A 15402-nucleotide genomic window follows, 5' to 3' on the forward strand; every position below is an offset into this window, starting at 1 on the left:
GACTTTAGAAAACTTTTTTTTAAACTTTCTTAGAATAAGGTGCAATTGCCCTCAACTATATTAGGGCGCATTGGCGTTTTTATTGGCAGAGTGTTTTGTTTGGTTTAGCCTTCACGCAGTGCATTAAACACATAGTATAAACATTCAGTAGGAAGTGTAGACACAAAGTATAGCAGACCCTCAAGTGACCTCATGAGAAAAATATTTAACATGGGTGCGGGGACAGGCGAAGAGATACAGGGCAAAGAGACAAACAAAAGTCTCGCCCCGAAAGCTAAGATGTGATGAAGCGTATGTAGCAATTTACTGCGATTACGGAGGGAGGCGAGCAAAGACAGTTGTCCTTGTTATGTTAAAAATGTTGGCAGCGGGGAGCATGAAGCCAAATGAATTAAACTTTCACCTGAAAACATCACAACCCAATCACTCTGATGAGATGCTTGCGTTTTTTTCTGAGAAAATGTGCCGAAAGGTGTAGATTTGGCATCGACAAAGGTGACGTGTTTCCATCAATATCTAGCGATTGTTGTTTTGTCCCTACCAATATAATGTGATTGCTAAATGACTAAATAATTAAGAAGCACCCCTTTAAAGGCACAGTGTGTAATAATCATTGTCTCACAGTCGAACAAAACAAATCTCATTCAGTAAAAAAAACATGGACTATCATACAAATGTTATTTTTTACTTTTAAAAAAATCTTAAGTTGAGACACTTGTATTTCTTTTACATAGTGGAATCCCTTCCTATTAGTGGCTGCCATGTTTGTCTGGCATATTACTGCTATGCAGTGATCATTTGGCACTGTATTTCCTTCCCATTAGACAACAGTGCCCTCCAGTGGTGAAATGTTACAGAGTGGGGCTTTAATGTTTTGGTATTCCATAGACTGAAAGATTTTGTGAACAATAGTGGCGTACCAAGGTTCCCTGGGGCCCCAAGCAAGAAGGGACTGAGGACTACATGTTCTCATATTTTAGAATTGCACATTTTGCTCTTAAAGGACTTACAGTAATTGTCTATTGAGGCACAGTCAGATTTACAAATAAATGGACCTATATCGTCATCATCATTTGATTGGCATAGCAAACAAGCAATATATTTACTGTAGCACAGAAAACATGTTTTACAGTTTTACCTTACACGTGGTGTGCATCGTCTGAGGTGACCATACAAAGTTGAAAGAAAATATTTTCTTATTAAGTCCTTTTGCACAGTTAATAGTTCTGATTTGGCCCCCCAAAAAAAAATCCATCATCCATGTTCTCCTGTCAACTATCCCCCGCTTAACAGGACTATGATGATGAGCCTTCTAAACAGCGTTTCTGATGGGAGACCATGGTTCAAGACATCAAGGATTTCATCCCAGCCTGATCTGTCTGTGGGTGCTAGGCAAGGCTTCCCAGCGTCCACCTGCCAGTGTGCTGAGGCCTTGTCCCTGGTCCCAAATCGTGGTGAACTTCGTCACCGGGAGGGTACACTGTGGTCCTTACCGCTGTGGACCGATTCTCCAAGTCTGTTGATTTCGTCCCACGTTCAAAAAACTTGCTTGTGTAGCATGTTTTCAGGCTTCATGGTCTCCCCACTCACATTGTCTCTGATCGCGGGCTGTAGTTCACCTCCCTGGTGTGGAGAGCCTCCTACCAAGCTGTGGGAATCACTTCCAGTCCGTTCCCTGGTTACCATCCACAGACCAATGGTCAGACATAGCGGGCTACCCAGGACTTGGAGTCCACCCTGCGCTCACCTTCCATTGATTGAGTACAACCAAATTACCCTGGTGTCATCGCGATGGGGATGTCTCCCTTCATTGGGGCCAATGCTCACGAGCACCCCGTTCCCAAATCAGGAGAGATCTGTGGGCGTATTTTCCATCCAGGAACATTGAGAATGGGCTCATTGGGTCTGGCATGAGGTTTGGCCTGCTCTCTCTCAGACCAATGCCCGCAACCAGATGCTTGCCAATCTTCGCCATGTCCCTGCTCCTGACTACAGGCCGGGAAAGAAGGTCTACCTCTTGAAACACGTTTCTGCCAGCATTCTCTGTCCTCCCAGGTCCCATCGACTCCACCTCTTTGTGGTGGATCACCCGGCAAATATGGTGTGTGGTCAACTGGTGGGTATCCAGCAGCACAGCAGGTTCTAAATGACTGGGAGTGTTATATACTGGAAAAGCTCTCGTGGGTCCCACGTTCGTTTTTCTCAGACAAATCTTCAATATCCCATTTCTATTCTGTTCACCCTGACAAGCTTGGGGCCAGTCAAATCAAGTCATGTTTATTTGTTACGTTCTGGAGATTTTGTACTCCTCTCTTCCTCTTTCTGTTTCTCTGCAGGTATCGTGTGGCAGGGGTTGAGAGAGAGAGAAAGAAAGGGAGAAAAAGAGGGAATAAGCAAGAGCAAGAAAGAGAGAATTAGAAAAAGAAAGAAAGAAAAAAGCAAGCAAGCAAGCAAGCAAGCAAGCAAGAAAGCAAGAAAGCAAGAAAGCAAGAAAGAAAGAAAGAAAGAAAGAAAGAAAGAAAGAAAGAAAGAAAGAAAGAAAGAAAGAAAGAAAGAAAGAAAGAAAGAAAGAAAGAAAGAAAGAGAGGAATAGAAACAGAGTGAGACATACAATTCTCTCCAGCATGTATTCAGGCTACCAAGTCTCTGGCAGAATTATGTGAAGAAAGAAAGAAATAAAGAGAGAGAGAGAGAGAGAGAGAGAGGAAAAGAGAGGGGAAGAAAGAGTGGGAAAAAGAGAGAGAGGGAGATATCAAGAGAACCACAGAGAGAGAGAGAGAAGCAGTGAGAAAGAGAGAACAAGGTATAAAAACAGGAGCGAGGGAGAGAAATATACTGAGAAACTGGAGAGAAAGAGCGAGAAATCATTACAACCACAGTGCCTTTGTGAGTGTTTTGGTGACATTAAGTGGACCTATTAAAAACCACGGCTCATTTTTCTCTCGCAATTTTCTCAACGTCGTCTCGCAGTCTGGATTTATTCTGTCCGTGGGCCTAATCCGACCCGCGGGCCGCATGTGGGAATACTCCGATATATTGTATTTCTATGCAGTGTTGACAATCTCGTGCGTGGCGAACCAGGTGCGTCCAACCACCAGGCTCCGCCCACTTTAAAAAAGTCCTGTGCTCCGAAACATGAGCGCTTCTCCTCCTCCCTCTTCAGCTCGAACTCTTCTTTCGTTTCTCAAGTGGAGTCCACAATACCTTTTCTTTACTTTTCAACATGTCCGAACAACTCGCAAGGGATTCGTAGCGCGGAGCGATCGAGGCTTTAACTACGACTTCTCCCCGGGCAGAGGAAAAGAGACAGGGAGAAAAACGTGTCATCTCGGCGCCGTCAACAAACATGGCTACTCGTCGTCTAGCAGAACCAGGTCGTTTCGCCTTCTTTGATTATTTTTTGAGTCTGAAAGCTTCGAACGTCCCTAACAGAATTATATAACTACCGAGAACTGAAACGAGGCTGACGTGTAGGAGCAATGGACCCGCGACATAAGGAGTTTCTGGAGAAGTGTCACCCTAACTTGGCCGAGTCCGTCACCAACGTCGACCAGCTCGTGGAGGTTCTGTCCCGTGGAGGAACATTAAGCGCTGCCGAGCGACACGAGCTGGGTTGCGGAGGCGGTGGAGCATGCGCTTCCTCCGGTGCAGAAAAAGTGCAGCTCCTCGTCAAGATCCTGCTCCGCAAGGATCGGGACCACTTTGCCGATTTCTGCTCGGCCCTGGAGGAGACTAACCCTCACCTGCGCTCGGTGTTCACCGGGACCGACCTCGATACTGGGCCTTTGGATCACTGCACCGGTAAGATGAACACATGAGCAGTTTAGTGTTAAAAATGTAAATGGACTGTATGTTCTGTAGCGCTTTCAATAAGTCACTGAAGACCTCCAAAGTGCTTCACAATGTACTTCACAGTTAACCTTTCACACGCGAACTCACACCGATAGCCAGAGGCAGGGGCGATTTTGGGATAAAAACTTTGGGGGTGTTGAGCACCCAGAGTGTCTGCCTGGTTAATTTATTAAATTTTCATCCATCCATTATCTGCACCGCTTATCCTCAGTAGGGTCGCGGGTGTAAAAGATGGACGGAGTCCTCTTTAAACTAAACATGAACTTTGTTTATTTACAGAACACGATATAGCTTCTTCGCTCGGTTACAAACATCTCCCCGACACCACGCGGTCTCCCTCTACCGTAATAATGCGTCTGCTGCGCAGGCACAATCAATTACCGTATATGACACCCCCCCTTTTTTTCTTTTGAAAGAAACAAATAGCAGCATCACAAAGCTGTCTAAAACAATAATCGGTAGATCTGACATTATCTTACCACAGGGAAAATTATTAATAACAATAAATCAAACAATCAACGGTCAATTGCACATTGCTAAATGAAATTGGCATTCAAGTCACTGTTTTAGATTCAAAGCAGTAATTGCAACTACAATGTGCAAACAATATGTCATTTCAATCATAACATTTGGTCACAACTCACATTTCTGGGACAATGTTTTTCTTTTCTTTTTTCTTTTTTTTCTTTGTTTTTCTTTTCACAGCATTATCATCTGAGCAAGAACAATTAGTCCCCTGTGTGTATTGTCTCTTCCATTTCTTAACCCCCCCAAAGGCCGTAATGAATTCTAACTCATTCACTGGTCAAGTCTTAACAGGCTTACACACCCTTCCAGACCTTGTCACAATCTGTCATGGTGGAGGTGTGTCGGATGGACCCATAGCCTGGACTGGAGGGACAGTCTCTTCTTGAATGGTAGCCTGTAACTGCACTTCATCACTTTCTGTAGATGATGGTTGTGATGCGGCGTAAAGCTGACGATGTCAGGAGATGACGACGATTCCGCCGTAGAACAGCACCGTCTTGGGTGGTGATATTGTAGGATCTACTTGTAGAAGCCTCTCCTGAGACCACTGCTGGTCTAGACCATGATTTTTCTTGGACCAGCCTGATGTAGACCGTTGCTCCTGGTTGTAGAGCAGGTAGGAGTCTGGCTCCGTGACGGCGGTTGAAGTAGTGAGCTTGCACTGCTTTCTGCTTGGCGTCGTTCACTTTTACCGTTTTCCTGCTGGGCCATCTGGGCAGGAGATTCTTCTCCAAGGTTGGAACTGTCGTCCTGATCCTCCTTCCCATTAGCAGTTCAACTGGGCTGTAGCCTGTGGTGGAACATGGAGTGGATCTGTAGATCATCAGGGCTAGCAATGGATCTTTCTGATTCGGGATTTCCTTAGCAACCTGTACTGCTCTTTCGGCATGTCCATTGCCTTGAGGATGATAAAGACTGGATGTTATATGTTCAAAATCCAGCTCTTTTGCAAAATTCTGAAACTCTGCACTGGCAAATTGTGGACCGTTATCGCTAACTGCCTGGTCAACAACCCCAAATCTAGCAAACACTCTTTTAGATTCTCAATTATGTGTGAACTAGTGGTTGAGGACTGGTGCAGTATTTCCAGGAATCAAGAGTAGTAGTCTGATATTATCAGGTAGTTGTGGTGTCTTGTCTTCGCACAGGTCTAATGCAATTCTTTGCCAAGGTCAATCAGGTAGTGGAGATAAGAGGTTCTTTTTGTTGTTTCCTTCTCATTTCCAGACACACTTGGCATGACATCACTGTGCCCTTTAACTGCTTGGACAGCCCTGGCCACTACACTGATGTTTTGGCTCTCTCTCTCTATTTGATCAGGCCTTGGTGTCCCGGGTGTAGCTTCTCCAGAATTTCGGCTCTCATAGAACGTGGCACGACAATCCTGCACCCTCTTAAGACTAGGCCGCCTTCAACGGAGAGCTCCGACTTCACTTTAGTGTACTCCCTCGCGTCCAAAGGGATGCTACTTATGTGTTCCGGCCACCCTGACCTGATAAGCTTACTGACAAGGTGTAATGTGTCAGTTGCAGTGACATTTCTCATGTTTTCAAGTCTCTTTGGAGAAGCCGGTATTCCCCCGACTACTGAGGCTACATAGCAGTCTACATCACTGTGTGTATCCACATCCCCTTCACTGCATGTCAGTGGGCTGCGTGACAGTGTGTCTGCTACCACAAGAGTTTTACCTGGTGCATACTCGGCCACCGCGCTGAATCTCATGAGCCTCATCAGTAGACGCTGACATTTGAGAGGAACATTTTCCAAGCTCTCACTGTTGATAAGAGGTACCAACGGCTTGTGATCTGTCACTAACCTGAAACGTTTATGGCCATTTAGGTATCTGTCAAACTTTTCACATGCCCACACACCTGCCAGACACTCCTTTTCTATCTGGGCATAACGTGTTTCTGCATCAGATAGTCGTCTGGAGCAGTATGCCACTGGTTTCCACTGTTCTCCATGAAGTTGTAACAGCACACCCCCCAGTCCAAAACTGCTAGCATCTGCTGACCGTGAGTTTGGTGACATCATAGTAGGCCAGCACCGGGTGCAGTCGTCAGTAATACCCTTATGTTTTCGAAGGCTGTCTGTTGAGCATGTACTCGCGTCCAGTAATTCTTATCTTTCAGAAACTCCTGGAGCGGCTGCCCCACAGTAGAGAGGTTGGGAATGTACCTGCCAAGGAAAGCCACCATTTCCAGGATTCTCTTTAGCTCAGTGACATTTCCTGGAGGTGGCATTTTCCGAATTGCTGCAACCTTCTCAGGATCAGGTCAAATCCCTGACTTCTCGATGAGATGCCCGAGGAACTTTAGTTGGCTTTGCCTAATGGAGCACTTGTCCTTATTCAGATTAAATCCAGCTGACTGAATACGATGCATCACTTTGTTGAGACGTCTGTTGTGTTGCTCCATATTGCTCCCGTCGACCAAAATATCGTTCATGAAGACCTCTGCACCTTGCAACCCTTGTAAAGTCTCCATCATCTTCCTCTGGAAGATTTCAGGTGTACTAGTAATTCCAAATGGCAAGCGTTTGAAGCTGTACCGACCAAATGGAGTTATAAAGGTCGTGAGCTTGATGCTGTCTGGATTCAGTGGAATTTTCCAAAACTCGCTGGCTGCATCGAGTGATGAAAAAACAGTTGCTCCCCTTAGCTTGGCTGTTATCTCATCCACAGTAGGTAGGATGTACCGCTCCCTTTTGACAGATTCATTCAGTCTTTTGAGATTAACACATATGCGAGCTTTGTCTGTGTTCTTCTTTGAGACAAGGACCATAGGTTCACACCACTCAGTAGGTTGTGTCACGGGCTCAATGATGCCATTACTCTCCATTCTCTTTAGCTCTTCTTTTACCTTCTGGAGCATCAGGAGTGGTACTCGGCGTGCAGTATGTACAGCATACGGCTGGGCATTGTCTTTAAGCTGTATTCTCACTGGCTCTGTTTTCAATGTCCCATAGTCTGCGTGTTGCTGAATGTTCAAACTGATTTTGTCTATTCTCCTCACAAGATTCATTTTCACTGACATTGAGCGACTTAAGATATTATTAGTGATCCCCTCTACTACATAGGCTGTTAGTGGATATTATTTTCCTTTGTAGGTTACTGTGGCCTGGAACCTCCCCAAACAATTTTGCTCTCCACCTGGGCCGTCCAGTGGAATGTCTGGTGGCTCTAACACACTTTCTGGAGTGTATGTGTTGTACGTCGCCTCGCTGACTACATTCACATCTTCCCCTGTGTCGAGTTTTAACATTATTGGCTTATTATTTAGCTGGAGCTCAACTGACCATTGTTCTTTTACATTTTCCACATGTGTCACAGCACCCAGGAAGTAGGCTGACTGCTCGGGTTTTCCTGACTGTTCTGCCCGCTCACTAATCTCATTCACTTGCTTTTTATTCCTGCACACTCTAGCCCAGTGCCCGGCTTTGTGACAGATATGGCAGGTAGATTTCTTAGCAGGGCAGCTTTCATCTTTGTTATGCTGTGTTTTTTCCACATTTAGGACATATTCTTACATTTCCCCATTTTCTGTCTTTCTACCCACCTTGTGGTTTAGACTTTGGGTATCTGTATCTCTGCCTTGTAACTTCATGCACCATCCCTACTGCTTCTCCTTGCATTATGACGTGCGCAGTAATCTCTTCCGCCTGTCGAACTACTTGCACAGTCTGAGTCAACGTCAGGCCTTCCATCAACTGAAGCCTACGCGACACTTCCTTGTCCAATATTCCAATAACTATCCGGTCTCGGATGTTTTCCTCACGGCTCTTGCCGAAATCACAGTGTTCTGATAGTTCATATAAAGCCCCTATGAAGCTTTCTGCCCTCTACCCAGGCTTCTGAAAACACGCGTGTTCGTGGATGATATTCCTCCGCAGAACAAAGTAGTCATCAAACTTCTTAAGCACAACGTCATTATTATCCTCTTCACCGTCATTAGCAAAAACAAAAGACTTGAACACATTCTCTGCCTCGCTTCCCATTGCGTATATCAAGCAGCTTACTTGTCCATCGTCTTTGTTTAGTTTTGTAGCAATTCTGTAGCGCTCGAAACGCTGCCTCCAGTCCGGCCATTCTAATGGTTTCTCGAAAGCAAAGTTCGTTGGAGGATTAAACTTGGCCATTATGACCTGTCTCTTTGTCTGGATCCTTTCAGACTTCTGACACCATGTAAAATATGGACAGAGTCCTCTTTAAACTCAACATGAACTTTGTTTATTTACAGAATACAATATAGCTTCTTCACTCGGTTACAAACATCTTCCCAACACCACGCGGTCTCGCTCTACCGCAATAACGCGTCTGCTGCGCAGGCACAATCAATTACCGTATGTGACAGCGGGGGTGCTGGAGCCAATCCCAGCTATCTTCGGGCAGTGGGTAGGGGACCCCCTGAAATGGTTGCCAGCCAGTCCCAGGGCACACAGGGACAGACAATTCGCTCGCTCATTCACAACTAGGGACAATTTGAACCGGCCAATTTACCTGAAATGCATGTTTTTGGAATGTGGGAGGAAACCGGAGTGGCCGGAGGAAACCCACGCAAGCACGGGGAGAACATGCAAACACACAGGAGGTTCGATCTCATGACCTCAGAACTTTGCCGCACACGCGCTAACCACTGTGTCGCCATGCTGCCCCTGTTTAGGAGTGTCACTTCATATTTCTGAACATCACATTACAGTTCAAACCGATCCACTGCCTAGCACTGACAACGGTATACATTATTTTGTGTATTTCTTAATACAGTAGTCACTGTGGAAAAGACTCTCAGTTTGGGAGGATACCCTTACACATAGTTTACTTATACGCAACAATTAAGCTAGGCTGATCATTGTTGCATTTGATTCAATACTGCTAAAACAAGGACTAATAACTGTTGATGATAAAAAAAATCCACGGTATTGGCAGTGTCTGAAACTCATGACAAAAAGTTTCCGGACACCAGGGCAGACAACTCTGAAAAGTTGCCTGCCTCATTTTTCACAACTTGAATTGCAATAAGATGACTAATCGCAAAAAAACAACAAAAAACATTGTTGCAAAGTATTAAGGATTGATAATCAGAATATATAACAGGACAACACTTTAAATTTAAGTTTATCATAAATCTACTTATAACATTCATTGCACGTATATGACATTGCTGTTTTCCATCTGCCATCAGTATGTACCTGTATTTACTCATCTTCATTCATGCAATGTTTATGTTGCGTCGTCTGCTACAAGCCACGTGAACTCATTCCACGATGCTTTTATTGTACGTTTACGTTTTGTAGCGTCATCAATTTTGTTAGCTTCTTTTGAATCTTTCTTCTGGGGCTGAGGTTTTGTCTTGATTCCTAACCACTTTTCCATTTTTCTTGTGTTCTCTGTGCGTCTACTTTGGATAATGATATACAAATGCACGCCCTTATAACGCTCGGGAAAGTCCGGAAGCACAAAGTTATTCGATGCAGGCTTCTGATTGGCTGCCGAGTATGCAAATTGCCAAATGAACCGAAATTACTAAACTGAACGAAGATTTCGAAATTGGAATAAAGCAAGCGTTTGATGTGGAAGGAGAAAAAAAAAACATGAAAGATTTTTTTTTTTTTCTTGAAAAGTTGTCGGCCACCCGGTCAGAGATGTTTTGTGAGTTGTACGCCCGACGTAAAAGATGCATGCCCCAGGCGTCTGGACAGACGTTATTTCAAACACTGGTATTGGGTGGTAAAATAGTTGTGTATAAAATTCTCTCACAGTAATACAACACAGACTCCTCCACTAGGCCGCAAGAGGAGCGGTGCTAGTAAACGAACGGACTGAATCATTTAAATGCGGTGGAGTATTTCTCAAGCTGCGTTCTTCAATTTCTTTTTGTTTTGAAAATGTATTCAGCATTTTTAATCATATTTAAGCCTATTCTGTCCTTTTATTCAGGAAAAGAAAGTTTTAAATATGCTAAAACAATTTGGGGCACTTGAGCACCCCCCAAAACAGGCTGGTTGCGCCCATGGCCAGAGGCAGCCATGCAAGGAAATTCAGTGTCTTGCCCAAAGATCCTTCAACATTTAGCTGGGAAATCGAACCAGCAACCTTTTGGTCTCTAGATTGCTGCTCTACCTCTTGAGGTACTGTCACCCCATTTTAGCTTCAGAGCTTTGGGGGTGCTGAGGACTTAAAGGTGTCTGGCATGTTAATTATTTTGTTCATTTCACTTCAAGTGATATGGAATCATTCAACACTGTTTGGGGTTATCAATTCCCATTTGTGAACTTAACATTACACTTCAAACTGATCCACTGGATTTTATTTTATTAAGGAAAATGTTTTTAAAAGCTATGCTTTTTCGGGGTGCTTGGGTGGAATTTGGGGGTCCTCAACATGTAATGGAACATCAACTCTAGTTTGAAAAATTAGCAGGAATTGGCAGGAATAAAGGCGAGGTGTCTCACCAATATCAAGGAGTCATTGTTTTCTCCCCTCCAATATTTTGTAATCACTTAAAAAATGTGCCGTGTCCCAACCTTTTACAAGACTAAAGCTCAGGGTTAATACGAGTGCTTGAAATCCTTGAAAATGCTTGAAATGTATTGTTTTCAAGGACTGAATATTTTAATTGAAGTGCTTGTAAATGCTTAAAATTGTTGTCATATTTCACAACAAATCTGCCTAAAAGGCCTCTGACCCTGCTCTCTGTTGGCTTTGTTTTGCCGTCGCATTTTTTCTTCCCTCATGATTGACAGCAGTTGGCATACATTTGTATGGCATTGTCCTATTGAAGCGTCATCGCGCTCTAAGTTATGGAGATTTATTATGGTCCATGCAAAAATTAAGGTAGCGTTTCCTAGTGGTAAATTGCAATGGGAAGAACTTGATGCAACTGAAAATGTAGGCTAAATATAAATATATGTAGGTTTTCAGCTAGACCAAAATGTAATTTTGAAAATCAACAAAGAACAACATTTGTTTAAAATTTCCTGACTCGCGTGATGTTTTTATTTTTGGTTTTGTTTGTTTCAATTGTGTTTTTTGACGACTTGGTCCTAAATGTAGTTTTAAAAGGCATTTAAAAGTTACAGTATAGGCTCCTTTCCGAATACTGTATTTTAAAAGGCTTGTATCATCACTGATACGAAACCTAATTCGATGCTCATCCATGCCTAGTTGTGACAAAACAAATCGAACAGCCTAGCTTAATTGATTTGGGGTAGTCAAGTCACATTTATTTGTACAGCACTTAATCACAAAATTTCTCAAAGGACTGCATGGGTTACAAGTATGCCATCACTCAAAAACTTAACCTTGCACCAAGCCCAATAATACGTCTAGTACCGAGCCTGGTGTTTTTTATTTTTATTTTATTTTTTGCCAGGTCCAAGCCACTTGTTGTTTGGACCAATCACAAAGCTGATTTAAGATCAGCCAAGGGATATGCAGTTTCTTTGAGACATTATGGTAGTTAGCCCTCCTGTTCCGATTGACACTTTTTCTATAATGAGGTTCTGTACATGCTTGTTTTATCCATGCGAAGTTACATTAAACCTCCATCTTCCTCGTCACATATATTCCACATGTCATACTCCTACCTTCACTGCTCAGGCGCCCCTGGCGGCCGTTTGAAAAAAATGCATAAATTAGCCGCATAATTGTATAAGCCGCAGGGTTAAAAGCTTGAGAAAAAAGCAGCGGCTTATAGTCCTTATTTTACAGTACTTGCAATATTTCTAGAAATAAATGTTAGCCAAATATTTCTATGTTCACAGAATTGAACCCACCTGCATGTTGACATGTTAAACAGACATCACAATACCTTTATTCTTCAGTTTAAAAAAAGGACGCTGAGGCTTTTTGGTGTCTTCTTTTCAATCAACCTCAAGGTTGTTGTCAAACTAGAAACCTGTGTTCACTTATAACTCTAACTGGGCTACTAAAAACACGTCGCTCACGTAATTTTTGCATCCTTTGCCGTGATTGATCAAAAGAAGAGTTAAATAGATGTACACAAGATTTCACATAGGACGACATTTAAAGTTGCACCTGACTGTGTTTTCAATGGTGAGGTCTTATTTTGGCGAATGGCCAGGACTCAACTCAATATCAATACATTCTCTTGTCAGGCAATGTGCATTGTTTTAGAATTAGTCGCCAGACGGTCGATCATTTGCATCAATGACCTGATGCTACTGACTGCCATTAACTGTTCACACCCCATCCCGAACCCATTCTAGAGTCTGCATGTTTTAATGGACCTAAAAGCCTATTTGATCATTAATCCAATGAATGTAGGCTGCAGTGTTTTTAAAGACAAAGGGTCAACATGGACACACACACACAAGAACATTTTGCTTCGCATTGTTAGCTCGGCAAATCTAGCCTGATATACCAGATCAACCATTAATAACAATTTGCAGCTTCAGCAATGAGTACGGGATTGCTAGGCTAATTCATTCTTTTATTTAAAATTCATTTGTATAATTCTGAAAAAAATCTGTAAAGTTTCAAATGCTGCAATTTTGTATATGGAAAATTATTGAGGAAAATTTGAAAATTTCAAATGAAAATATTGTGAGTTTTTGCAAACTCTCTAAAAACTAAAGGTGATTTTAATAAAGTTATGTAATTATGTATGTAGTTACTCTCATAATCTTAGTTTGCCCACCAACATGGGCAACGTATTTTAAATTCTTGGCATCGTTGGGAAGATTAACTCACACCAACTCTAGAGTTTGTGATTCTTTTGACATGATTTTATTACTTGTACTGACTGCACTTTCCATTGAAATTGGAAGTTGACATGCAGGGAATAGTCTGATTGAGATTGGAACATTGTGGATATTGTCGTTAAGTGAGGCCATGTAAACGGCCACAGAAGTCAGTGTATGCTCTTATTTGGACTCCAAATTCTCCAGTTAAGTTTAGTCCTTTCACAATATGACTACTTCTATATTCAAATGTGTTTGTTCAAGCCTGTTTTAAATAAATTGTTTTCAGTGCAGTGACCCCAAAAAGTACCATTTGATTATTTTTTTTTCGGATATGTTTATTCTTTTTTGATGCTGAAAAGGGACTTTGGTCTTGTTGTACAGAAACAAATGATGTATGCTAATACGCCAAAAAAACATTCCATGAATATGTTGAGTTCTCTATGACAGTTTAATTTTCTGTCAATACACCAAAATTACCACAATTCTATCGGTACATACAAAAGTCCATGCTTAGAAGCACAACTTGTAAAACACACGGGACAAAGGACAGTTAGGAGGAACCCATTACAATACTTCATTGTTTGTAGTAACTTTTATTTTATTGCAAAGGTTTGCATAATATTGTCTCTTGCATTATTCCCTAACATGTATACAGGTTGTCACGAGTCATGTAAATAGATTTTGTTGAATGGTCTGAAAAAAAAAACAAATAAATCTCGATCCAACCATTTCCTTCATGCAAATATGCCCAATGATTGTTGTCTTAAAGTGCTACTCAAGTAAAATCTCCCAAACTGACTTCTCCCCCCAAAAATAATAAATTAGGTTCCCTTTGACACAATACTAAGCTACTATTATTTTGTATAATTTTGTTCCAAACGGTTTTTTTTTTTTTTTGCAATTCAAACAAAGATTCCTGAAAAACGAGTGTCCATTTGCAGGTCTTTTGCTATCACCGTCTCTTTTCAGACTCTGCTCTCGTGTTAGTGTACTTTTAATAATGCATTTATCCTCCCCATATTATTTATAGAAGAATGGGCGAAGTGCTCTGAGCTTTAGCTCTGATGCATTTCACAATTAGCCAATGCACGGGAAAAGTCGGCGCTGATGTGCTAAAGAGCCCGTTTGTGCACCAGCACGCGAGGGGTGCAGCAAAATTTGGGCAGAGTCAACATGGAGTACAGGGTAGACAGGTTCCCCCGGTGCGTGTAAGCAAAATGATAACATTTGCAAACAAGGCGTGAAACCACTTATTTTCTGCTTTCCATAATCATTTCTTACGCAAATGTGTGTGCCCTCTAGGCCTAATCTGTTTTTTATTAAAGGCATACAATAAACTTTCTTGCTACTTATTAAACCTTTGCACATACGTGACAATAACCACGTGACGAAAGGTATCGACGCCATGACAGAGAGCATTAAATTGTAGTAAACAATATTCCACGTGGGTGTAGCTGTCAGATGAGGTGACTTACCTTGTCGGAAAGCACAAAGAGCTATTTGGAGAAACTGAGGATAGCAGGGCTAGCTACCCCCCATAACGTCTTCCTCTGACATGTTCACAGTGCTAACGAAATCATCTAGTCACCCTGACTTCAGTCCATATGATCTGTACCACTCAAATGTAAATAGAGTACCACCACACACCAGTTCTGATATAAAAGCTGGGGCAGCATTAGCTCGTCCGGGCATCAAGAGATCGCAGGTTCTAATCCCGGCTCCTATGTGTTACATGTCGAAGTGTCCTTGGGTAAGACACTGAACCCCTAATGCCTCCAATAAGCAGGTTGGCGCCTTGCATGGCTGCACGGCCGCTATTGGTGTGTGAGTGTGTGTGAATGGGTAAAATGTGAAGCTCTTTCGGAAGTCTTCAATGACTTGAAAAGCGCTATATAAATGCAGATCATTTCATTTCATAAAAGTTTGGATGCTTACAAGTTCCTTGTAGCTTGTTGGGTTACCAATACACATTGCTGTGCTCACAGGGGGAAGTACCTGATAAGGTCAAACAAAAGACGCTAATGTTAGCTGTAAAATCTATTTCTTCCAAGGCGCCATTAAATTTCAAATCAACGGTAAGCCAAAGCTGCTGAAATTGTTAATAATTTTTATTTTAGCTGCAGTAGCACGAGCTAACTTATTGGTACTTGCATCTAGTGTCTCACCAACATAAAATTGCTCAGGGATACATAAAAGGTCCCTCGTAAAAAATGCTCACGCTGTGAAAGACGCCCTGCCTGGAGCAAATGGCTGAAAACAAAACAAAAAAACAAACAAAAGGAAAAAAAGCAACGCTTCGTAAGCTTTCACCCACATGAG

General features: G+C 42.5%; 1 protein-coding gene across 2 annotated transcripts in view; it reads left to right on the forward strand.

The window, feature by feature from the left end:
- The first annotated feature begins 3079 nt into the window (after positions 1-3079).
- Positions 3080-15402, forward strand: part of LOC148346881 (disks large homolog 5-like) — a 76680-nt gene continuing 64357 nt past the window's right edge. The window contains exon 1 of one of the 2 annotated variants that reach the window (XM_088323397.1): positions 3080-3801. In XM_088323397.1, coding sequence (XP_088179523.1) covers positions 3480-3801 — 322 coding nt within the window. In that variant the 5' untranslated portion in view covers positions 3080-3479. The remainder of the gene's footprint in view (positions 3802-15402) is intronic. The other variant, XM_088323398.1, reaches the window with a different exon arrangement.

This window comes from Urocampus carinirostris, chromosome 19, assembly GCF_059441175.1.
Source record: "Urocampus carinirostris isolate Australia breed hairy pipefish chromosome 19, RoL_Ucar_1.0, whole genome shotgun sequence".
Taxonomy (NCBI): domain Eukaryota; kingdom Metazoa; phylum Chordata; class Actinopteri; order Syngnathiformes; family Syngnathidae; genus Urocampus; species Urocampus carinirostris.